At 44.8% G+C, this 25,967-nt stretch overlaps 1 protein-coding gene across 1 annotated transcript; it reads right to left on the minus strand.

Annotated features, from left to right (window-relative positions):
* Positions 1-22,927, minus strand: akirin1 (akirin 1). The gene is made up of 5 exons (XM_083662702.1): positions 22,563-22,927; positions 11,391-11,540; positions 8,569-8,697; positions 3,027-3,098; positions 1-518 (listed from the first exon to the last, which is right to left on the minus strand). Exons 1-5 carry the CDS (start codon positions 22,765-22,767, stop codon positions 508-510), a joined length of 567 nt encoding a protein of 188 aa, XP_083518828.1. The 5' UTR covers positions 22,768-22,927; the 3' UTR covers positions 1-507.
* Between the last annotated feature and the right edge of the window lie 3,040 nt (positions 22,928-25,967).

A 25,967-nucleotide genomic window follows, 5' to 3' on the forward strand; every position in this document is an offset into this window, starting at 1 on the left:
ATCACAGAACTTTTATTTTTTCAAAAGGGGGGAAAAAATACACATTCTCAGGTAAAGAGTCGTGAGGGGTGAAAAGAAACGTGGGAGAATGTGAGAAGCAGGAGGCTTTAAATACAGAGCTGCTGGCAGGTTATACAGGATGATCACATTAGCCAAGCTTTTTCTACAGCGCCGGGCGAGAGATTGACACTCATTTTGCTTTAGTCAAAGATTTCCAGAGCATATCAACAAGAGAGGGCAAAAAAAGGGGCTTTATACATGTTTTTGTCTTTCAGATTCTTCTACGTTTTGGCCAGCAGCAGCAATAGTTTTGGAGTAAGAAAATCGAGTTTTGGATAAAAAACATAAAACAAAATAAAATGGTGGATAAACCATGGCACCCAAACGGCTTTGAGAGGGGAGAGAGGGGGCAGCATAGGTAAACGAGTTGAAAATCAAGTGGAAGGGGGCAGTAGAAGAGCAGCCATCTTGTGAGAGGGAAGCCGGGAGGATCTCACGGACGTGAGTTCAAGAAACATCTGAAAACAGAACAGAGGGATTGATTAATGGACGAGTGAGTGAGTCTGCTGCAGCCAGAAACACGAGATCACACTTTTGAACTCTGAAGGCTTATCAAATCTATATGTCCCTCTAAGGAATCGATATCTGGAAATTGGCTTTCTCTATTCACCTTATTCTTTGCCCATACAAGGACGCTTCTGCATGACGTCATTTCGTAATCGTCTTTCCGGTTTTAAACACGGAAGTAGAGCACGCCTACCGCAGTCATTTAGACTTGCCAAAAAGCTGTTTTCAAGCTAAAAAAAACAACAAACTGTTTTAAAGTTTTAATATTTGTCGGGTGAGAACGTAACATATATGTGACCAGTTTATCAGAATAACGCCTATTGGAAATCTTTAAGTTAAGTTAAGTTAAGTTATCCTTTATTTATCCCCTTGGGGAAATTCATCCTCTGCATTTGACCCATCCTCTACTAGGAACCTTCCTAGAACTAGGAGCAGTGGGCAGCCACTGTGCAGCGCCCGGGGACCAACTCCAGTTCTTTTTGCCAGTACCTTAACGAGCAGCGATGACCGGGAGCGCTGACTGTGCTGACACCGGTCGGACTAGCTATCTGTCAATGGTCAAACCCTACTACTGGCAGTGAGAAAACACTGTCAACGTTCTTTTGTAACTGTCGTTAAATGCCGACCGGGTAACAGCCATCGGCTCCTCGCAGCAGTAACGTTATGAACATGTAACTGAAGTTGGCCGCAGTGTAGCTTAATTCTTAATGTTGCCAAACTTCATTCATACTGACGTTTTATTTTGAAAATGGCCGCCAACTAGCGTTAAACCGGAAGAACAAATACGTTGCGTCGAACGCGGAAGAGAGAAAAAGTGGGCGTGGTGAATAAGGTGAATAGAATGTGCTCCTCTTTCACTCTCTCTGCTAGACTCACCCTGGTTAAAATGACAAGTTCTTCCCTTGTTAGACTATGGTGACACCATCTACCGATCTGCCTGCAAAACTACTCTGCAAAAGCCAGACGTTATCTATCACTCTGCCATCCGTTTAGCTACTAATGCCCCTTTCAGAACTCACCACTGCACTTTATATTCCTCTGTAAACTGGCCATCCCTACACACCCGTCGCAAAAATACACTGGTTCATGTTAATTTACAAAACTCTCCTTGGTCTGTCACCCCCCCTACCTGTGTAGTTTGTTGCATACTGCACCTGCTGCGTACAACACCCGTTCTGCTAACCTCATCCTGCTGAAAATCCCCAAAACTCATTCTGTAATCGGTCAGTCGTCATTCCATTCTGCTGTGCCCACAGACTGGAATGTCTTACAAAAAACACTCAAACTGGACAATTTCATCTCCAAGTCAGCTTTCAAAGACTCTATTGGCTCAATTCCACCACATTTAACAGCCCTGCACAGCTCGTCCCCACTCGGCTCTAATCGTTTCGGCTCGATGGACGTTTTTCTTCCACCGCGGATCATCTGCCCCCACCCACCCCCGCATAGTAGGCTATAACATAACGTTACAATTAAATCCATCCACAGAACTTTTAAACTGAAATACTGGTGCATCTAAATGACCTACAGTGTACATGGGCGAATCTGACAATCGGCCAGGAGAATGGATATCACTTTGTAGTTAGTCAAACTCAGGCATGCGCTGCGCGCGGACGGAAGAGGCGCAACAGAGTGAAGCCTGCCCTGTACCCAGCGGCCTCTCACCAGGCAAGACCGCGGCTTCACCAAACACCCGCTGCGGCCTAGCGGAGCGCTGCAGCTCAACTAACGACAGGAGCTTGCTGAGCAGCGGACTTTTTTCACTCTGAAAACAATTGAAACCACCGCCACGACTTTATTTCACCAGAGGCGAAGGCAGCAACACAAAGACTGATGGAAATAACATAACAGAAGAGAATGTAAGCCCACTAAACTGGTATGCAGCGCATTGACAGTCAGTAGACAGAGTAAACACGATTCTGCCTGGCCAATCAGTCGTCTACAATGTTTTCACGTCACCGTATGAACCCGGGTTGACAGAATAGAACCTCGACGAAGCAGGTACGAAAAGTAGCACGACTCGACCCCAATACAACCCGGGCTGGGACAGTTTAAACCGGTGGGATGAGACAATTTATCGAGTCGAGCGGAGCGGGATCGCGCTACTACCTGCGGTGGAAATGAGCCATATATTGGCCATATTCACTGACACCTGCAACTGCTTCCTGAACTAGTTCTTATCCCCTGCCTGTCTGCTCCGACTGTTTCTGTTTTGTTTGCTCTGTCTGTCTTGCCATGTTTTAACTGTGTTTTAACTTGTGTTTTAATTTGTTCTAAGTAACTTTGTATTTATTTTATCCCCTACCCCCCATCCCTCAAAAGGCTGTGCCTTCTGCCAGGTCACCATTGTAAATAAAAATGTGTTCTTATAATGACTTACCTGGTTAAATAAAGGTTAAATAAAATAAAAATAAAAATATTTCTGAAGCAAAACCATGTGCGTGTTGGTTGATACTCACAACTAGCAGGCCGGGCGCCGTATCTTCGCATGATCTGGTCTTGTGTGAATTTCACAAAAGATTCATATTGTTCTGGAAGAGGAAGAGGGGATGTGGTGAGAAGGTGTTATAGTTAGTAACTACAGTACAAACAGCAGTGCTGCATACTAACAGCAGTGCTGCAGACTCAAACAGCAGTGCTGCAGACTCAATCTGCCAGATAGAGACACTGCATGAAATAGGCCACGCCCATCACGGGGGAAAAGCTCCGTTCATTTCCACACACCAGCGTCATTTTCCTTGAATTAAACATAGCTAAAAGCCGTTGTGTGGTGGGCTGCGCAGACAACTAATGTAAAAAAAATCACCAGTTAAAAGTTTTTTTGTACTCCTGAGCAAAACAAGGAAGCCATTGAGAATTGGCGAGAAGAAAAATGTGGATCTAGCTGTCAAGGAAGTGAGTTGGAAGTGTTCATCTTCCGTATATACGATCTTTGTGTGAAACTACGTGACATATTGTAGGAGAATGCCAGCGCGTCTGATGTTACACCAGCGTTATTTTCATTCATTTAAACATGCCTAAAAGCTCATGTCATAGTATTTCACTTCAGGCCACTGTGTGGGATCGTTTATCCAGCGTTGTTTGGGCAATGAAAAGGGACACTGCTCCAGGCCAACGGAGTTCATTTTCTCGATGTACCTTTCCCTCTCCGTTGGAGGAAGTGTACTGAAATAATCTTTTGACATGATCTAAAAAGAAAACTGTCCGTAACCCTGTAAAACCCCGCAAAACTATTTCTATCCGACGAGAGTTCCTCCGTTCGCCCCGGTTAGCCGCGGTTTGTTTTGCCAGCTGCAGTCGTCAGGCAGTGCTTCCTTGTATTTTCCCCCGTCTTGGGCGTGGCTTCTGAATGATGACGCGTTTTGCAGTGTCTCTATGGGCCACAGGAATGAGTGAAAACAGGCTTGCTGCAATTGCTGAACACAATTTCACCCTTTTCATCACACTCGTTCAACTCCAGCTACCATAACACAAATCCATTCCATGTCCATTTACAGTCTTGGCATGGAGAAACATCTACACAGGTTCATTGGAAGCAACTATGAGGAGCCAGCAGCACTGCAGAATTGATCACTAGAGCTCGACCGATATATCGGTCCACCGATATTACCGGCCGATATCCGATATATATAGGTATCGGCCGATATGTCGGCCGATATTTTTTTATTTTGTATTTTTTAAGTTATAGGCAGCATGTTGTGTATATTTTATATTTTTTTCTTAACTCAAGTTATAATTTATAGTTGTTCTATTTGTGTTTTTGTTTTTCTAGTAGGGGTGCACCGATCGATCGGCAAGCAATCTGTATCGGCCGATTTTGACCTCAAATATGCGATCGGCGATCGACAATTTATACGGTATATATATTTTTTTTTTATAAAAAAAAGCCCTATCACTAATCAGGCTTTCCAACGATATAAAATACAATGCCAATTGGTATTATTAAAGGGGAGAAATAATCGACCTAAAATAACGTTTCCAAACTTTTTTTGAGGAGTTTATATATCGGTGATCGGTCGATGATCGGTTGGGCAGATATTTCCCATAGGCGATCGGCAATCGGTGGCAAAAAACGTGATCGGTGCACCCCTAATTTCTAGTTATTTATAATTATTAAATTCCCAGTGAAGTTTACCGTTTCATTGCATTGATGTCATTTTGGACAACAACGTTTATTGATAAGCTGTAAAATTAGTAGGGTCATCTGTGGCACTTCCGTGACCGTGGAGAGCGAAGGTCCGTTTCTCAATGGATTTGTCATCTAGGAGGGTTAATAAACAAATTTAGCCGGGGTGTATTTTAAAAAAAGGCGGGGAAAATATTTGAGAGACCAAAATCCAAAATGTCTGCCGTGGAAATGAACTTTTTAATGCTTTGACCTACAATGATGCACAATACATGGTTTCAGAGCTTATTCTGGTCAAGGAATACATATTTGGTGTTTATATAATGATTTGACCTATTTTTGACCTTCAAATCCAAGATGGCTGCCAATTTTGAGGCAGTGTTTTCAAAATCGTCATAGAGCCTTCATATTAGGCTTGAATGACAGGTCTTCTCATGATGAGTTGAATAATATACAGTATAAGTACACAGAAGTAATCTCGGAGGTCAATAAAGTCAATGTTTGTGTGTAAACAACAGTTGCTGATTTGCGGTTTCCCATTAAAAAGGGTAGGCTACTGAGAATATGGTGTCCAGTTCATCCCATCACATTTTCATAATGAACCAAAAACAATTTTGCACTATAGCCTAACATAAAATAGTATTCTGTATGCAAAGCTAGCAAGGTTAGTTGCTTGAGCTGAATTTAAAGGTCAACTCAAAACAAACAATGAAATTAACTTTGAAATTAAAACTGAATCCTAGGCTACTAAATTTCATCAGCACACAGTAAAGGAAACTTGTCTTTGAACTCAGCTGACTGTCTAGTCCTAATCCCTGTTGTGCAATGTCCCTTTTCAGTGAAGTTTTTGTTTTTGTTAAGAGTATGGACTTTTAATCTTGACCTTGTTGGTAGGCAACGGCCCTTTTCCAGTCAAGCATTTTCAGATTAGCTCAGTCAGTCTGTGAAGCAGTCAGTGTCAGCACTTGCGTGAGCTCGCTTTTTCTCTAACTAATGTTAACATTACACACTTTAAGACACTTTGTTTGAGGATATCAACGTTATTCACTAGTCTAAAGATAGTTCTACCATCAAGAACATATAAAACAAATGCAAAAACAATTTTTATTTGCAGAAGTCATCATTGATATTTGGTGTTAGCTAACGTTAGGTAACGTTATTATTTTTAGCTAAAGTTAATGTTATCTGTCTCCACACTTCTGTCAACTGACATATGCATTTGCTTTTGAAAATAAACAGCCTGGCTTGCTTAAGCATAACTGAAGATTAAATAGAATTATAAAACGGCTCTCTCAAATCAAGCAATCTGATTGGTTCACAGCCATTGTATAAATCCAATAACCCACTCCAATAACCCATGGCCATGGGTTATTGGTTGCCATGGCAACTCTCTTACTAAAAGCCTTTGGTTACCTCAAAAAAAACAAATGGAGACAGCTGTCAGATCCTTGTGAATCGATCTTCGCTTATAACTTTACTAATACTTCGCAGAAAATTATGTTTTGTACAAGAATAAATGCGGGCTAATGTCTTCTTTGCAAAAAAAAGGCTGTTAACCCCGCATTTAACCCCGTAACGTTAGTTGGTGTCGGGCTTTGCAGAAAGCACTCAGCTTCTCAGCAAGCGCTGAGAATGCAGCGCTGCGCTCGAGCTGCCTGTCGGCTTTCCAGAAAGCTCTCAGCTTCTCAGCAAGCGCCAGGATTGGCCAATGTCAACTTCAGTCTCCAGAACGATCCAATCAAATCACCCGCACGTTCTTGCGGTCCCGCCTTACAGTAGTGTTTCAACTGACTCTATCAGAATACCATGCCAGTCGGACTTATAGTATTATTATTATTATATTATTATACTTGGAAACCGTTTTATAAAAGCAATATAGCACTCGAGCTGCGTGGTGTTGTGGCATATATCCCGCTGATAAGCTGTTATCCCACGAGGCCGCAGGCGTGCCCGAGACATGCGGACGGGCACGCATTCCTTCAGCGTTCACATCGTCCCAGGTGGGAATCGAACCCACGACCTTCGAGCTGTGAGGCGATAGTGCTTACCACTTCACCACCGTACCTCCTTTTATATCCTCAAACAAAGTGTCTTAAAGTGTGTAATGTTAACATTAGTTAGAGAAAAAGCGAGCTCGCGCAAGTGCTGACACTGACTGCTTCACAGACTGACTGAGCTAAACTGAAAATGCTTGACTGAAAAAGGGCCGTTGCCTACCAACAAGGTCAAGATTAAAAGTCCATACTCTTAACAAAAACTAAAACTTCACTGAAAAGGGACATTGCACAACAGGGATTAGGACTAGACAGTCAGCTGAGTTCAAAGACAAGTTTCCTTTACTGTGTGCTGATGAAATTTAGTAGCCTAGGATTCAGTTTTAATTTCAAAGTTAATTTCATTGTTTGTTTTGAGTTGACCTTTAAATTCAGCTCAAGCAACTAACCTTGCTAGCTTTGCATACAGAATACTATTTTATGTTAGGCTATAGTGCAAAATTGTTTTTGGTTCATTATGAAAATGTGATGGGATGAACTGGACACCATATTCTCAGTAGCCTACCCTATTTAATGGGAAACCGCAAATCAGCAACTGTTGTTTACACACAAACATTGACTTTATTGACCTCAGAGATTACTTATGTGTACTTATACTGTATATTATTCAACTCATCATGAGAAGACCTGTCATTCAAGCCTAATATGAAGGCTCTATGACGATTTTGAAAAAACTGCCTTTTAGAGCTCAAAATTGGCAGCCATCTTGGATTTGAAGGTAAAAAATAAGTCAAATCATTATATAAACACCAAATATGTATTACTTGACCAGAATAAGCTCTGAAACCATGTATTGTGCATCATTGTAGGTCAAACCATTAAAAAGTTCATTTCCACGGCAGACATTTTGGATTTTGGTCTCTCAAATATTTTCCCCGCCTTTTTTAAAAATACACCCCGGCTAAATTTGTTTATTAACCCTCCTAGATGACAAATCCATTGAGAAACGGACCTTCGCTCTCCACGGTCACGGAAGTGCCACAGATGACCCTACTAAATATCCTGCCTACATTTACATATCTCAAGTCATGTCAAAGTAAAGGTAAAGTCCCACTGATTGTCTCACACACACCTGAGTGTGCGAAATTTGTTCTCCGCATTTGACCCATCCCCTGGGGGAGCGGTGAGCGTGCTCGGGAATCACATGGTGATCTGACCCCCCAATTCCAACCATTTTAGATGCCGAGTGCCAAGCAGGGAGGCAAATGGGTCCCATTTTTATAGTCTTTGGTATGACTCGGCCGGGGATCGAACTCACGACCTCCCAGTCTCAGGGCGGACACTCAAACCACAAGGTCACTGAGCTGGTAAAGTCAAGCCATATCTTTGTCAATTGTTTGATATTTGAGGGATCATTGCAAAAAAATTGTGTAATATAATGTGGGCATGGGTCGATTTCCGGTTTGGTTCGGTGTACGAGCCCAAACCGGTTTGATCACGTGCGAACCGAAAAAACCTTTTTTTTTTTTTTTTTGCCAGTCCATTCTGATTGCACTATTGTTCGTATTAGCCTCTTCTCAAGTTGCACTAGTAGGCAAAAGTCTTATTGCGTTAGAGTGTTCCTTTAAAAAAAAAATTTTTTTTTTTTTTTTATTACAAAAAAAATTGGTATACCGGTTCGATCCGGTTTAGACGGCAATATCGAACCGGTTTTAAAATTTTCAAACCAACCCAGCCCTAATATAATGTGTATATTTAATATAAGAATATCGGCCGATATATCGATATCGGAATTGTTTTACTCCCTAATATCGGTATCGGCCTCAAAAATCCAGTATCGGTCAGGCTCTAACAGTACACATTTACAAGAACGTTTGGCACCTGCGAGTTTTGTGTTGAGGATCTGTTCGTACTCCTCCCGGATCTTCTCCTCGTGGTCTTTCAGCAGGCGCTCGCACAGGTAGCTCACCTGCCTCAATGTGAACGAGGGCTGGTCCTTCCTTGAGGCACCTGAGAGAGAAACACACAGAAAAAAAGGCAGGAGCTAAAAAAAAAAGGCTGCAACAACAACACCGTGAAAAGTCACAACAGAGATCACAATGTTCCTCTCTCTCCAGAAATAGGTGGCTGGGGCCAGGCCGCAATTTAAGCTTTGCTTTTTGTCCTCCACGGCAGCCCGGGAGGGTCATGTGGCAGACAGTGGCACTTAATGAGGGCGCTTCCTCCCAAGTCTCCCCAATGTCTCGTTCGCAGTGCAACTGGATCCAGCTTGGGCTTGGCTGATTCATTGCTGCAGGACTTTGAGGTGTGCTATGACCCAGCTTAGACCAGAAGGTTTATAAATCAAACGGGCCAGGATGGGAGGAGGGTGAGGCTTTCACACAGCAGGGCTCAGAGACAGAAGGAGGCCATGTTGGCACCGAGGAGCGAGGCCGGTGTGATCGATGGAGAGGATCCTGTGTGGAGTGAAACTAAAGGTCAAGTCTTCATTACGTAGTTTTCAACGACCCCGTAGTTAAAGCCTTCAAGGTCTACACGAGAGCAGGCTGCGAGCGGTCTCCGTCCATATTAGGGATGGGCGCGAGTACTCGGGTACTCGAGCACTCGTTCATAACGTCAGTATTCGAGTAACGTTTCGCCACCCCTTTAAAAATGGTAGAAGATCTACGCACGCATCGTCATGTGGATCTGGCAGCAACCAGCAGCAACCAGCAGCAACTGCACGGCCGGTCTCGCTGTGTTTCCCTCCCATTCAACGAACACGCCTGGGTTTCTTGTGACTAAACTGTATCAGGCGTCAAGTCAGCCAGAATGTACCAAGTACGTCATCCGCTTTGTTGCTTTCAAAATAAAACGCTTATTGTAACCTTATTTATTTTGAGTAATGCGTTACAGCCACTGTTTCACGCCATATAACATCACAACGAGTATTTTGATACGAGGATGCTGCTTCATTCATTGAAATACCTTTTCTCCTCCAACGTGCATCAATAAGCTATTTACTTTTGTTTAAGTAACATTATTTTGAAAGTTTTAACCGGAAGTTTTCCAGCTCTTCCCGAAAATGGTGGCTGGAGATATTCTCCCGAATGAGAAGCACGCTTCTTCATAGCGCACGCCCGATAAAACTCATTCAAAACGTTGCACTAGTTTACTGACTACACTGTCGTTTCCCATAACGTTAGTCACAAGAAATGTGGAGAAAGAATCACTTTTTGGGAGACAATCGCATCATGGTGATCACTATTCAGCAACAATGGACATGTATTGGAAATCAAATGCCTTCGCTTGTTTCACAACTTGTCTGCTCCAAAGCGCTAATCCAACCATCGGAGATACTGTCTAAAGGTAGGCTTTAGATGTTAGCTTAGCGTCACCTAATATCACAGTCAGTCCCTCTCCTGACAAAAATGCTCCAGGTAGCGCTTTTTCCATGCAAAAATGCAAACGTTATGTGTGAACAGCCCGATACACAGCAGATTACCCCTGCTCAGTCATTACCATAGTAATCACACAGCCCGCGCCCCCAGCGCGAGTACTCGAGCACTCGTTCATAATAGAAGGAGAGTACTCGACTATTTAAATTGCTTAAAATGCCCATCCCTAGTCCATATTAGCTCCTACGAGATGCACGCTACACGACGCTGCACATACACTGGGCATGCGCATGCCTCTATGTTTAGTCCACAACGAGAGGGCAGCAACTACGCCTACGGTCAAGGCAACGAAGAAGAAGAAGAAGCAGCAAACTGTCAGAAAACAGCGTTACCTTTATGATCTTTTAATAATGTTAGTAGACACATAACTGTAAGCTATAGATCCCCGTTATGAGGCCAGTTTATCAAAAATAACGCCTATTTCGAAATCGGACTTTTGAGGGCAGGGGGTCCAGCCAGCACATCGACCATGCTAGCTGATGGAAGCTTACTTCAGAGCTGCTCGCTTGGACCATCGACATATAATAGATTAATATTTCATATATCCGTGATACCGGGCGAAATGGAGAAAGAATTGGACTCAGGGATATAGAGTCTTGTCAAATATTCTTAAAAATGTCCTTGAAAAATATTCGTATGTACCTGTATACTCTAGTGTTTTTGAAACTTTGAAACTGTCATTGTCAAGAATAAGAGAAAACACAGAATGTATTTGATGTGTCTTGCCTTAGTATACTAACAAGTATTGACTAATTGAATTCTCTGATACATATATACATTCTTGATATGTACACCTTTTCGTTATACTTAGAAGTTTGTTCTTAGATAGCACTTCCTCTTTAAAGTGAGCCTGGGTCTACCTCCAAGCCAGTAGGTGGCGGTATGTACCCATGTACCTGTACCTATAAAAACACTTCCTGAAATGTATCGACGTCATCGCGACTAGTCGACTAATCGTGGCAGCCCTACTGGCAGTGATAAAAACACTGTTGACGTGTTTTTGTAACTAACGTTATGCCGACCGGGGTACAGCCATCGGCTCCTCGTGGGCAGTGACGCTATGAGCATGGAACTGAAGTTGGCCACACACACTCGCCGCAGTGCAGCTGCTGAACGTTGCCAAACTTCATTCATAGTTTGATCAATGTTTACATGCGTGCAAGCGGCCGGCTAACGCTGAACCAAAAGAACAAATACAATTGTCATGGAGAGGGGGGGGAGTGGGCGGGGCAACAGAAGGTGAATAGAGGGGATGTTGCTTCTAACCTGGGGGGGAGCTGGGTGCGGCGAGGGAGGCGGAGCTGGGGCTGGGGGCGTCGCTGGAGCTGCAGGCCTCGGTCTGGTTGAAGGCGCCCTCCAGCTGTCGTCGCCTCTGGATGCGGCTGTACTCCTGACGGAGGTTCTGGAAGATCTGCTCTGTAGGGGGGAGAAAACAAAAAGTACACAAACAGTCAAAACCAGGCCAAAGATCAGCAGGACAATACAACGACACACTGGTTTACAGTGCCACACGATAGAGACAGTCCGCATGTCTGGGAACGCCCACAAAATGTTAAACGGCTGGCACGCGAGTGGGGTAAAACCGCCCATATATCTCATGGGCTGACTCACCAAAAGACGGTGCTGCGGCTCTAAACTACATGTTTGGGGGTTCTAGAGCAGAACACAAGACGTCTGCTCAGATGTGCGTTTACTGCGGTGGTTAAATCCCCGATCGTGTCTGCCTGGGCTGGGCTATCAGCTAAATTCTAACTTTGCTGAATGGATAGAACGGGGGGAATTTACCCCACCCTGACCCCGCCCCCAGGCTAACCCAGCGTCTATTGTGGGCGTTCCTAGAGCCTGTATGGGCGTTCCCAGACATGCGGACTGTCTCTATTGGTCTGGTTTAGGTGGCAGATACTGGATCGAAGCAGTGCAACAATGTGGACAGGGATTTTTTAGACCAATTCATTCCAGGCAAAGGTTGGATATGGAGTGAAACCAGATTCCGCCTGGAGCCCCGAACCAATAACAATACTGTCTTTGCAGACGTTGTTTTTAGCCTTTGGCAGAACAAGTTCTCGCATGCTGTGATAACACTGAATAGAGTCGTTGCTTTGTGAGGGAGTTTAGATGGAGGTTACACAGAAATCCGAGCCAAATCAGATGATGAGAAGAAGCAGCACAACCACATTCATCTGACGTTTGAATGTATTCCAAATCAAACAGGTAGCCGTTACGGCAAAGCTATCTTGATGTATTGTGATCTGGAGATATTATGGGTTCACTGAACATGACCTAACAGCTATGCACACTTCCTGTGCAATCGTCACCTAGCAGGGTTCAAAAGAGAAAGCACGCAGTGACAGGAAGTAGAACTTCTGACAGGAAGTAGAACTTGAAAGTTTAGGCAAGATCCACATCCGTGAGAGATGTCTACCGCAGTAACAAATGGAGCCCAACCGATTTAACGGCTGATATGGGTTTGATTTGGCCTATCAGATATATCGGATCGGCATTAACGTGTATGTTTTCCGATATGGAGGGGAAAAAAACAGACACACACTAGAGCTGCCGAAAATAATCGATTCAGAGATGCATCGCGATGCTTAATAGGACGATTCTGAATCGATTAACAAATATCAAAAATCGATTATTTAAAAAAAAAAAAAAAATTATAATCAAATAAAATAGAATGTAAGTATATGCAGTTGTTTATTTTAATTATGGATCATAATACAATGCAATTCCAAATGCACTTTTATTTTAAAAGTAGCCACACAGTGAGAAAAAAGAAAGTGAGAAAAAATAAATCATGTATTGCGGAAAAAGTGATGCATCGATTTAAGATGCATCGTATAATCGAATCGAATCGTAGACTTGTATAATCGAATCGTGAGATCAGTGAAGATGCACAGCTCTAACACACACACACAGGGGCGGCTTTAGCTCAGGAGGTAGAGCGGGTCGGCCAATGACGCAAGGGTTGGCGGCTCGATCCCCGCTCCCTCCCAGCTGCTGTCGTTGTGTCCTTGGGCAAGACACTTAACCCTCCTTGCTCCCGATGGTGTGTAGGCACCCTGCGTGGCAGCCTGCCGCCATCGGTGTATGAATGGGTGAATGTAGACTATCTACTGATTGTAAAGCGCTTTGGATAAAAGCGCTATATAAATGCAGGCCATTTACCATTTTGCCATTTACACACACACACACACAAACGCTGTATTCCACATCATGGAAGTTGGAAACCCTCATTAGTGTTTTGCTTGCACCTGTGTTTACCCTGCCTTTTCGACACAAAATGGCCGCCGTGAGAAGGGTCTATTTAGCGGTTGTGCAGACGCTTGAGGCGTCCGTGTGTGTATGAAGCAGAGATGGGGACTTGGGACTTGAGTCGCACTTCTTACAAACCAACCATAAAGTGTCCCAGACCCAGAGAGAGATCTGCAGCATGCAGTAACGTAGTGTATCAGCGTCAGAACTCTCATGGGGTCTGGCGTTGAGACTACCCCACACAGTGACTTGAGACTCGTCCTTCAAACAATCGAGACTTGACTTGGACTTGAGCTCAAAGACTTGAGACTTAACTTTGGACTTGGAAAAAATGACTTGTGGGGCATCTCTTGTATGAAGCAGAAGGACGAGTGTAGACGTGGGTCATATCAGGAGTGGAGTGCAGGAGGAGGACTGTGTGAAAAACGGGGCCCCTGCCTCTTTCAGAGAAAACTAGGCTGGGCCCCCCGGCTCAATCACCATGTGATCACAGGCACATGTGAGATGTTTCCTGGTCAAGATGAACCCCATGCTAATGCTAGCTACCCTGCCGCCTAGCGTAAAAAAAAACCCAGCTTCAAGCTACCGCACACATACACATCTAATCAGAAAGGTTAAAGTTCAGAAATGTCCTGGGAAAAAACAACAGAAAAACACGAGCTCTTGGCTGTTCACCGACCTGAACCAGAGTTGATAAGCAAAATGCACGGGAGGGACTTATCTTCATTCCACTCCAGGAGGGGCTGAACAGCCTGTGCCTATGTTGCACCTCTATCTGGGGGAGGCCTGCCTCATTTATCTTGGGTGGAGGGAGAGAGAGCCAACAGTCTTGTTCGCTGCTTCAGCCCGTTTCAACAACAAGACGCTTTTTTGAATGGGCACTAGGAAAGCAGCGTCTTCTCCACACACAGGGCCAGTGTTGGGCAAGTTACTTTCAAAATGTAATATACTACATATTACTAGTTACTTTAATTTGAAAGTAATAAGTTACTTTACAATATTTACCGTCTGTGTAGAGTAACTCGTTACTTATTACACTACTTTTGCATTACTTTTACCAAAACAACAGCAGCAGCAGAATGACATCGCCGCCCCGGAACCATCCCGAAAAATAATTTCAACCGCCTTGTAAACAATCCAAAATTCTAAATGTTATCCTTTTCCTTTGTTATTTGCATAAAAACAGACAGTTTGATTAGGAAATGATTGTATCTTTTTTTTTTTATGTGCTTTGATTTTATCAAATGTAACTCAATTTGTAACTTGAGTTACTTGACAAAGTAACTGGTATAATATTACTGACATCCTATAAGTAATAAGATATATTACTGAGTTATGGCTAAAAGTAATATATTACATGTAATATGTTACTTTTGTAATGACTTACCCCCAACACTGCACAGGGCCATATTAAGTGAAGGGCCACGATGTCATGCATTACTGAACTGGAGCCTTCAATGAAAACACATGGCGAGGGGAGGGGTCACAGCGAGGGGAGGGGTCACGGCGAGGGGGAGGGGTCACAGCGAGGGGGGGAGGGGTCACAGCGAGGGGGGGAGGGGTCACAGCGAGGGGAGGGGTCACAGGGGCCCTAAAGCCTTCCTGCATTAACAATACACAAGCCTAATCTGACTGACTGTTTGTTTAGCTGCAGCAACACTTAGCAGAGCTACAGTTAGGTCCATATACAACATGTCTATTTGGACATTGGACACAATCTTCATCATGTTGGCTCTGGAGTCTGTACACCACCACAATGGACTTGAAATGAAACAATCAAGATGTGCTTTAAAAGGAGAATTCCGTTTTTTTTTTACACCCCAGAACCTGATTTCCAGCTTAAAATATGATGTTTTACTCACCCAAATAACTTTGGTTTCATTCGGATGCTCATAGAAGATATTTAGCTCAGAGTAGGCTCCACAAACAGGCTATAACGGGCACAAACGGGGCAAGCTGCATGCGCTCTGCAAATAACACTTTTTCTCTCACGCCGCGGTCCATATCCTCATTATACAGTATGATACATAAATACACGCAAGGCTGTTTGTACGCCTCCGGGCTATTCTGGTCTCCTCATACGGGGGTCTGTGAATCCAAATCTTGTTCGTCCCGTTCAAGTCTCGTGAGAGTTTCCTGTCAATCAATAGAACTGGTTCCCTTGCCATCTCATTTGTGATAACAAACAGACAATCAAATGTAGCCAAATTAGCCAATATCACTATTTTTCTGCCCCATGACGACACGTACTGTCCCTTTTTTGTATCGCAATATATTGAATTTCAATATATTTTCCCATCCGTACATTTTGTATTAGCTTAGTGGGCGAAATCTTACAGTGAGCCCAACTGTGCTCAGTATGAAGCAGATTGACTTGAGTAAAATGCAGACTTGTGAAGGGATGGGGCCGATCCGATCCAATATCGGGTGCCGATTTGGCACTAATTCACGGATCGGATCGGAATAAAAAAATAAAAGTATAATAGTATCCTTCTTTGTAGGGGTGCACCGATCACGTTTTTTGCCACCGATCGCCTATGGGAAATATCTGCCCAACCGATCATCGACCGATCACCGTTTATCGATCACCGATATATAAACTCCTCAAAGAAAGTTTGGAAACGTTATTTTAGGTCGATTATTTCTCCCCTTTAATAATACCAATTGGCATTGTATTTTATATAGTTGGAAAGCCTGATTAGTGATAGGGCTTTTTTGTTTATTTAAAAGAAAGAAAAAAAATCAATATAAAAAAATTGACGATCGCCGATCGCATATTTGAGGTCCATATCGGCCGATACAGATTGCTTGCCGATCGATCGGTGCACCCCTACTTCTTTGCCTTGTATATTTTCTTAGTTTTGTCTGCATTTTGCAAGGTATATTTTTTTTTTAATCTTTAATTGGCCAAATCTAAATCGAAAAATATTGGTATCGGCATAATATCGGTATCGGCAGATATCCAAATTCAGGTATCGGAATCGGAAGTGAAAAAAGTGGATGGGTGCCTCCCTAAAAAGGCAGTGAAAACATGTCGGTCTGGTTCTGCAGTGCAGCTGATATGCTGAGTGATCTCAGGACGGTGGTGGGGTACCTCTGACAGGACGGTGGTGGGGTACCTCTGAGGACGGTGGTGGGGTACCTCTGAGGACGGTGGTGGGGTACCTCTGACTGACTGAGTGAACAAACCCTCCCCTGCTGCCCAGTCACTTTCCAGCCCTGCCAGCTATCAGAAATCCCCATCGTGGGGCGTTGCCTGGCAACAATGACCCCTGTCACAGGCCAGGCCGAGCAATCAATCACAGAGAGTTCCGGGGGAGCCGGGCTAAAGCAGCGCAGAAAGCCTCAGCTAAAAGGCTTTAGGCACACAGGCCAAACAAAACGTGTGAATAGGACGGGGGAGATTGGCAGATAGATTGGACCATGAGGGTAAAGAGAGGGGTGCTGGAGAGGAAAACGGCAGTCTGACTCATTTCATTTCACCCTTCATGGCTGAAGCCAGCAGGACAGTGAGGAGGGGGGGCTTAACATGCCCCAAACTACCAGGAAGTAGCCTGTGATGATGTACTGTGGGTCAGCTCAAGTTGACATTCGGCACAGTTAAGAATTCAAGAATGGATCGTCATTGTTGCAAAACACAGACAGAAATGGGAACTGGCAACTAGTCTAGCGTGCGGACTATCGGGAAGTTGGTCGCTGAAATATGTATACTGACAATCTGGAGCAGCGAGGATACAAAGATAGACCGACATAGCTCGGATTATGTTTCAACTTGCATAAAGACAAATAGTCAAGGCCAGAGCAGTCGATAATGAATTCCACTCGAGTCGAAAAGAAAAGAGAAAAATCAATCCGACATTAGCGTACAAAGTTAGGGGCAAACGCATTGCAATTCTGATCTATGCATGACCGGCCATTGGATAAGTAACCCCGTTGTCTTGGGAAGATCTACGGTGCTGTGCAGTGCAAGCAGGCACCCAGGCTGCTCAGGCACCACCATGCCTCAGGGCAGGCACCCAGGCTGCTCGGACAACACCATGCCTCAGGGCAGGCACCCAGGCTGCTCAGGCACCATCATGCCTCAGGGCAGGCACCCAGGCTGCTCAGGCACCATCATGCCTCAGGGCAGGCACCCAGGCTGCTCAGGCACCATCATGCCTCAGGGCAGGCACCCAGTCTGCTCAGGCAACATCATGCCTCAGGGCAGGCACCCAGGCTGCTCAGGCACTATCATGCCTCAGGGCAGGCACCCAGGCTGCTCAGGCAACATCATGCCTCAGGGGAGGCACCCAGGCACCATCATGCCTCAGGGCAGGCACCCAGGCTGCTCAGGCAACACCATGCCTCAGGGCAGGCACCCAGGCTGCTCAGGCAACACCATGCCTCAGGGCAGGCACCCAGGCTGCTCAGGCACCATCATGCCTCAGGGGAGGCACCCAGGCACCACCATGCCTCAGGGCAGGCACCCAGGCTGCTCAGGCACCACCATGCTTCAGGGCAGGCACCCAGGCTGCTCAGGCACCACCATGCTTCAGGGCATGGGAATGGAGTTGCTGATCCTATGAAATAATCGCCTCAAGAGGCTCTGGTGGTGACAGCTCCCCATGCCAACGCCTGCAGTTGGTTCCTTGAAGTCACAGATCACCACCGTCTTCACCACAAAGCAAACCCGACTAGCTGGACAGCATGTGAGGGGAGAAAGAGGGTGGGAGGGATGACAGCTGACCTTTAGCTAAATAACAAAACTGCTTTCAGTAGAAAGACAGGCCTACAGCACCAGGCCCCACGACGAGGGGCAGAAAGACAGGCCTACTACAGCACCAGGCCCCACGACGAGGGGCAGAAAGACAGGCCTACTACAGCACCAGGCCCCACGACGAGGGGCAGAAAGACAGGCCTACTACAGCACCAGGCCCCACGACGAGGGGCAGAAAGACAGGCCTACAGCACCAGGCCCCACGACGAGGGGCAGAAAGACAGGCCTACTACAGCACCAGGCCCCACGACGAGGGGCAGAAAGACAGGCCTACTACAGCACCAGGCCTACTACAGCACCAGGCCTACAGCACCAGCAGGCCCACGAGGGGCAGAAAGACAGGCCTACTACAACAGCACCAGGCCTACAGCACCACCAGGCCCACGAGAGGGGCCTCTTTCTGGGGGTGAAGGTGAGCATAATACCTGGTATCTGGACCTCATGTCTGCAGTGTGCACGCACACATACACAGACACACACACACTCCTCCACATTCCTTCACTCCTCTGCAGCTGCTGTGCTGTAATTCAGCTTAGCCAGGGCAGACACTGGAGAAAATGAGAGTGCACTTTAGAAGCCCGTCCATTAGCATAGCATGAAATCCAGGCTAGGTCAGCAGGCGATGTGAGGTAAGACGGTTGGAATAAACAGATCTTGATGTACTACTAATTAAGGGTGCACCGATCACGTTTTTTGCCACCGATCACCGATCACCGATCGCCTATGGGAAATATCTGCCCAACCGATCATCGACCCATCACCGATATATAAACTCATCAAAAAAAGTTTGGAAACGTTATTTCGGTCGATTATTTCTCCCCTTTAATAATACCAATTGGTATTGTATTTTATATCGTTGGAAAGCCTGATTATTGATAGGGCTTTTTTTTTTATATATAAAAAAATATTATATAAAGAAATATCGGCAATCAGCCAAAATATCGGCAATCAGCCGATCGCATATTTGAGGTCAAAATCGGCCGATACAGATTGCGTGCCGATCGATCTGTGCACCCCTACTAATAACACAACATTAGCCACAGCCCTATTTAGAGCATCATAAGAGCATATTGCACACATAGCGCCAAACCAATAAAAATGGACAAAGAATAAAATATGTCTTCTCCCTTTGGCTTCAGTGAACTCTATTATTAATATACAAAAACTCCCAAAAGGTAAAACCCATTTCAGCAAAATGCATTTGACAGGATGTCAGCTGTGGCTGCTACACCTCCTGCGACCTGCACGCCCTATCTGTCACACACAAGCCTGCACATCTGTTGACACTCACATGTGTGAAGAAGGGCTGACAACAATGTTCCCCCGGTTATTATGTTTGAGACAAAGGCGTCCCATCCATCCGCCGCATCATCTTGCAGTGTTACGCAGCATATTATTATATTGTTACAATGCAAAAACAGGGACAAAATGTAGCATGATTTGCCCCCATGGGACCATTATATCTAAAACAACCATAATAATGGACACAGTGCACAAACCATGTGTGGATGTTGACTAGTCAAAGTTTATCTGGGTGTATTTATTTTGATTCAAAATGTTATTTTTAATCCAAACAGTGTTTCCCATACATGAAGGAATTTGTGGCACACCGCCACAAAAGGATTTTGACCGCCACAAAAGATGTTGACCAAATTTTTTTTTTTTAACAGTGCACCTGAACGCAACATGCAAGATACCCGCTGAATGAGTGTCAAAATGTTCATGTCATTCTGGCCAATAATTCCGTTATAGCATTTCAGTCTGGAATATGGAATATCTTTCAATAATCTATGATTCAGCTGCTAAATTGTCAAATACCGCCATCTGCTCGCTACCCAGGCACTTATGTATGTAGTACTTAACCTAACTAACTATCAGGTGTGCACAACATTGTCAGCCTAAACTCCGGCTGACACCCCAAAAACCTACAATCCGCTACAGAAAAATGTATATTGTTTGTATATTAACTGGCCCCTCGCCTTCTATCATTTCACTAAAGTGGCAAAGCAAGTTGAGTATCCCTGACCTATAGGGAGACATTTAGTTTGTCATTGTAAACCCACAGCACAGTAATGATGACATGTTCTTCATAGATCTATCCTTTTAATTTTGCTCTTAAGCTTTCTCAAAGTACACCAAATTCATGCATTTTACTTTAAAATGTTTAAAAAATATATCGCATGCCCCCGCACCCCCCTAGGGGGTCTGCGGTCCCCCACCACAAATACTCAAAATCCTGTGGGAAACACAGAAACAACACTCACTCATAGCTCAGGCTCATGTGTATTTCCAGGTAATCATGTACTATTGAGATTAGGGGGGGCTGCAGCACAATAGCTTTGGAATTCAACTTGATAAAATCCGAGTCATTTTGATGTCAGCACACCGGCGGAGGACAACAAAGGGTATAATTCTACGCATTCACTCACTGCGACAAGTGAATTAGGCGGATTCCTATGAATTATACTGCCTCCTCTGCAGGTGGATGAGTTCCATGGAGCATGCCAACTGAAACACAATAGCCACGGAGCACTGAGGGAGGGGGGGGGGGGGGGGTGTTGGCTGACAGCCACGCTGCAAATATGCATCATCAGTTATGTGATGGGAAAATGGAACGCAGTCAAAAATCTATCGCATATTGTTGTATACAAGGGCACAATAAATGTGGTTTAATCAGATGAATTAATGAATGAGGCAAGTGCCTGAAAACAACACCATGGGTAATTATGAGGGATGGGAGCACACCCCTACAACAACAAAATACTTCTTGTCCAAGGGGTGCCCTGTCAATACAAATTGGTGGTCTGGTCAGTAGGGATGTCACAATATATCGTCCCACGATATATCACGATATCAAAACGTGACGATATGCATCGTTGAGATGAAATCTCATATCGCGAGAAAAAGAAGCTGAACACGGTGGTTCACTGATCCGCATCTGATTGCATGCTCGCTCTCCTTTTCATTGCTTTGTTTGAACAGACGAGGGACGTTACAGACACGGAGGATGAAAGTGGTGAAATGACTCAAATGCCCCCTCAACTTACAAATCGATCGCAAAAAAATATTGTTAAAATATCGTATCGTTATCGTGAACCCAATATTGTGTATCGTATCGTGAACTGAGTGTATCGTGACACCCCTACTGGTCATGGATGCAGTGGTGTACATTCTTATTAAGTTGAGTCACTTGATAGTCACAGTTCAATGCTTTTCACTGCATCAAGACGGACCTCGGTCCTTCTGAGACAAGCTATGCAATAGAAGGCAATGGATTTTTTAGCCACTGACTGACTGCGGTGCACAAAGTCTAACATTCTCGGGAAGCGATGTGTAAGAGTTGTCTTACACGCCCTTGTTATGATCCTCTCTTACATTACCCACTGATAGAATGATCATTCCAACTGCAACATCCAATTGGAATTCAAAAAGCGTAGGGATTATGCCTGCTCAGTGTCATCCTGCCCAGTACCCAGTGATTGGCACATACAATAAGCCTCACTGTGACTGGATCGCTGGGGAGATACCCGGGTAATTATCTCGCTTTCACTTGTGCCCCCCCCCCCCACACCACCCATTCTATGCTCACAGGGGGAGTTGCATTTTCAAGTTAATGGGAAAAGAAGAGTACAGGCATATAAGAAAATGAACAATGCCTTCCAGGCCAAAGGCAATTGACAAGAAGACAATGTGTGGCACTAGCCATAGCCATGCCCATGCAGCGGTTAATTAACAGCCCTGCAATGATTTGCCAAAGACTGCTGTGATGCCATTTGGCTTTTTTAGGAGATCGAAATGACACCCTAGCTAGCCTGTCACCCAGGTGTAAAACCAAAAGGAGGGCTTACTATCGTTTTCAAACTGACACGCTGTGTTTTTAGAACAACGTTTAAAATGAAACCGTTTTATTGTTTTCAATAGCTGAGAGAATAAGACAATCAATGCCATGGTCAGACTTGTGAATTGTGAAAGCAAACCTGATTTGGCACGCATGTTTCTTCATTTACGATGATTCTACAAATGATTTATATTGTCACAATAAGCATGGTACTAGTAGCTTAGCGAACATTTTCGATAACAAACTGACATTAGCCGCCGGTCTAAGCTAGCTAGCTAACTCACTCAGCTAATAATACAATGTGAGTTGGCAAGATCAGTAATGGCCAAAACTAGCTTCCTAACGAGACGTTTTTAATAGTATAGGTCTGTGAAATCATCCAATCTGTAAAATAGTATTGGTAACTTAGCGACGACATCCACCTTGCTAACGTTAGCTTAGCTAGCTGGGCTAACTTAGCCTCCAACCCCCCATTCTAGATTCTCTCAACTAGCTAGCTATCCATTCCACTCCACCCAAACCCCCTCCCCCATGACACCCACCCAGAAAAAGCAGAGACAGAACGCTCAATTTGGTAACAATTTCATACCTGGAGTGAGCCTGTGTTCACCGCCCATGGCCGGAGGAGACATCGAGTGCGACGGGCTGTCGAGTGCGGGACGGAGGTTGCATCTTTGCGGGGACGGAGTGCTCGGAGCCCCCGGTAGTGGATTGCACCTCCTGCGCTTGGGAGACTGGGGACTGAGGAGGGCCTCAAACTCCATCGACCGCTTTAACGTAGCTCCACAAGCCATGGTGACACGAAACAGAACACAACACTAGTTTGGGGAGGGAAAAAACCAACAAACCGCAAAAATGAAGAGTTTAACAACACCAGCTGTTCTTATGTTAAGCTTTCCTCGAATTTCTTCAGCCTTTCTTCCCTCTCCTCACAACAACGGATTTTCTTCACTGGAGTAGCGAGCCAACTGCCGAGTCCAACCCTGCTGAATTTTCACAACGTCACATTGGCGGATCATACCATTCTGGGGGGAAAAGGGGGGGGTCTCGAATATTTACAATTCATTGTTTGCTTTTATTTCCACTCATCTGGAATATTAATGTAATTAAGACACATTTTCACAGAAAGTATAGTAAACATTTGTCACAAATGGTTATTTTAGTATCTGTCGTACTATTTGTATGCTCCGTGTTGCAACCTACCAACCCTATCGTTGGTCTCGCTTGTTTTTATTAGTTGAACTCAAATTGAAGGTTCACCAGACGTCTGACGTGCAGGTAAATCGGGTAGGTAGATATGAACTCCATAACTTTAGCCTTGTTTTGCGGAAATCAGACCTTCTAGGGGTATAGATAGAAACATCATCCTGTCTTTCTCCAACAGAGCTCGCATGACGCATACATTTCTCTAGGCTCCTCACCACCAGTAGCTACCAGAGCCAGAAGAGAGCCTAGGCTAGATCATAGGTTTTCAAAGTGGGAGGAGGGGGGTTTCAGGGGAGGCTCAGTGTGAATGGAAGTTAGTAATTACATTACCGGTAGTTATCACATAGCATGTGTGATTGATTGTTGAGAGACACCTTTACAAACACATTGTTGGAGAATGTATTCACAGATTGGCCAAATAACCTATCTGATAATATGCCCAGTCCAGAGATACAGTTTGGGGGGATTTTACTCAGAGTCAGAAACAAATAAATGCCTTCTCAGATAGACCTTTTTTTAATGTATTTGGTTTAGTCTGAAGTTATGTCAAACAGCAATACCAGGCTATCTTGGCTTATCGTTGAGTGTCTATGGCACACATGGGCAAAATGCGGCCCCAGGGCCGGCCCCGGCCCCTGGACCATCTCAATCCGGCCCCCAACGTCATCAAAGAAAAACAAAACAACCCCCAAAAACTCGATAAAATGCAGAATTATGTTAGTAAATCCCATCTGCTACAGCCATTAGATTTGTATCACTATTATATCAGGAGATTCATGAGAAAATACCAATAACAGCGGGGGAGAGGGTTAAAAATATGGAGACGCCTGCGTGTTGGCATGTATGATGTCCAATGTGTGGCCCTTCGCTTACTTTATCTGACACTAATGGCCCTCTGGGGAAAAAAAGCCCACCCCTGGTCTATGGGATCAAACGGGCGCCCTTTTCCAAGCTTGGTCTGAGGGGAGCCGAGGGCGGCCCACAGTCTCAGACTTTGAAAACCCCTGGGCTTGATGGCTACATCGGGGACGGTGATACCCGGGGTGACGGTGACTGTCCCTGAATGACTGTGTGGTCATTCAACGTTAATGAGGTAACGATTTAGGTTAGAGTTGCCTATTGAAGTGTCATCAAGGAAAATAGCGATCAAACTAGGATAGGAAATAGCACTTTTTGTCAAAGCAGTTAAGAAATGCCCCCCCCCCCCCCCCCCCCCCCTCCCAAATACAAAAAAAAAAAAAATCCATGTTGTTCAAGACTACCATGGTACAATCAGCCTGTGTCTGACTGATTGCACACAAGCAGCATGAACCATAGTCTGGGAACGCCCACAAAATGTTAAACGGCTGGTGGCGAGTGGGGTAAAACCGCCAATACTCATGGGCTGACTCACCAAAAGACGGTGCTGCGGCTCTAAACTACAGGTTTGGGGGTTCTAGAGCAGAACACAAGACGTCTGCTCAGATGTGCGTTTACTGCGGTGGTTAAATCCCCGATCGTGTCTGCCTGGGCTGGGCTATCAGCTAAATTCTAACTTTGCTGAATGGATAGAACGGGGGAATTTACCCCACCCTGACCCCACCCCCAGGCTAACCCAGCATCTATTGTGGGCGTTCCTAGAGCCTGTATGGGCGTTCCCAGACATGCAGACTGTCTCTATTGCACACAAGCAGCATGAACGCATACATGTAGAGCTAGCTTACTTGCTACTTGCTGCTCTGCTCTTATCTTGCGTCTTGTGCCTTATCGACTCTCGTGCTCCACAGCAACAGTATTCCATCACATGCATCATTAACCAGGCAGTCACACGTTGATAGCAGTCTGCGGTTTTGAATAACCTGCTGAAACTAGCATTGTCCAATGAATCATCACCGATCAAATTCACATGTGCTGCTCTCTCGACGGCTGGGTTTTATTCAGGCCTCACAGGGCCTTGCAATTAGTTTGTCTGCAAAGCAAGTTGACATAGGTATAGGTGATAGGAATTCCCCTGCTTGGTGTGCATAAGACAAGATGGCAAGATAAGATTAACTTAATTGACTCCTAAGTGGAAAATTGGGTGCATATATGCATAACAAAATTAAGTAAATGATGTATAATGACTATGGGGCCGCCGCCTGGCTTATTGGTAAAAGCAAACAAAGCATTGATCTGCATTCATTACTGTTGTGGAGCTGCAGGGACACAGTCATATCAGGTGATGTTTTACCAGCTCATCCAAAACGTGTGACCAGACACTGGAAATATGAAGTTATGCTGTTGTTGGTTTTCAGCATCTGCCTCGAATCGGTTGCGCATACGCAGCTCAGCCGCTGCACGGCCTCGAACGCAGCCCGGCTGCTGCATGTCCTCGCCTGCTCTATTGGCATGTGCCATCACTTTGCATCACTGATGACATCGCTCACTGATGACATCACAATGATGTCACAATGTCTATGACATCTTCAGTGATGTCACATTTGCCAAGTGTAAGCAAAAACCACAATTGCTCGAGTGACATCACTGATGATGTTGTAGATGATGATGTCACTGATGATGTCATAGACAATGATGTCACAATGTCTATGACATCATCAGTGATGATGTCACAATGTCTGACATCATCAGTGACATCATGTACATCATGTACAATATATCGGCAATCCGGTATATGCCGATGGTAGTCATTTTTTCATATATCGGTATCCATCAGATGACAGCGATGTTAATATCGGTTATTGTATCGGCCAAAATTTCCGTATTGAGACGGGACAATGCGCTAAATCTATGATTGATGGGATTTTCGAAA

The sequence above is a fragment of the Poromitra crassiceps genome (assembly GCF_964638095.1).
Source record: "Poromitra crassiceps genome assembly, chromosome: 29".
Lineage (NCBI taxonomy): Eukaryota > Metazoa > Chordata > Actinopteri > Beryciformes > Melamphaidae > Poromitra > Poromitra crassiceps.

Excerpts from the sequence above, each read along its gene's own strand:
- akirin1 (XM_083662702.1), bottom strand. The coding sequence starts at position 22,767 with ATGGCTTGTGGAGCTACGTTAAAGCGGTCGATGGAGTTTGAGGCCCTC. Across the intron at positions 8,698-11,390 it reads CGCACCCAGCTCCCCCCCAG|GTGCCTCAAGGAAGGACCAG; the intron begins GTTAGAAGCAAC and ends TTTCTCTCTCAG. Across the intron at positions 3,099-8,568 it reads CCTCAACACAAAACTCGCAG|AACAATATGAATCTTTTGTG; the intron begins GTGCCAAACGTT and ends TTCCTCTTCCAG.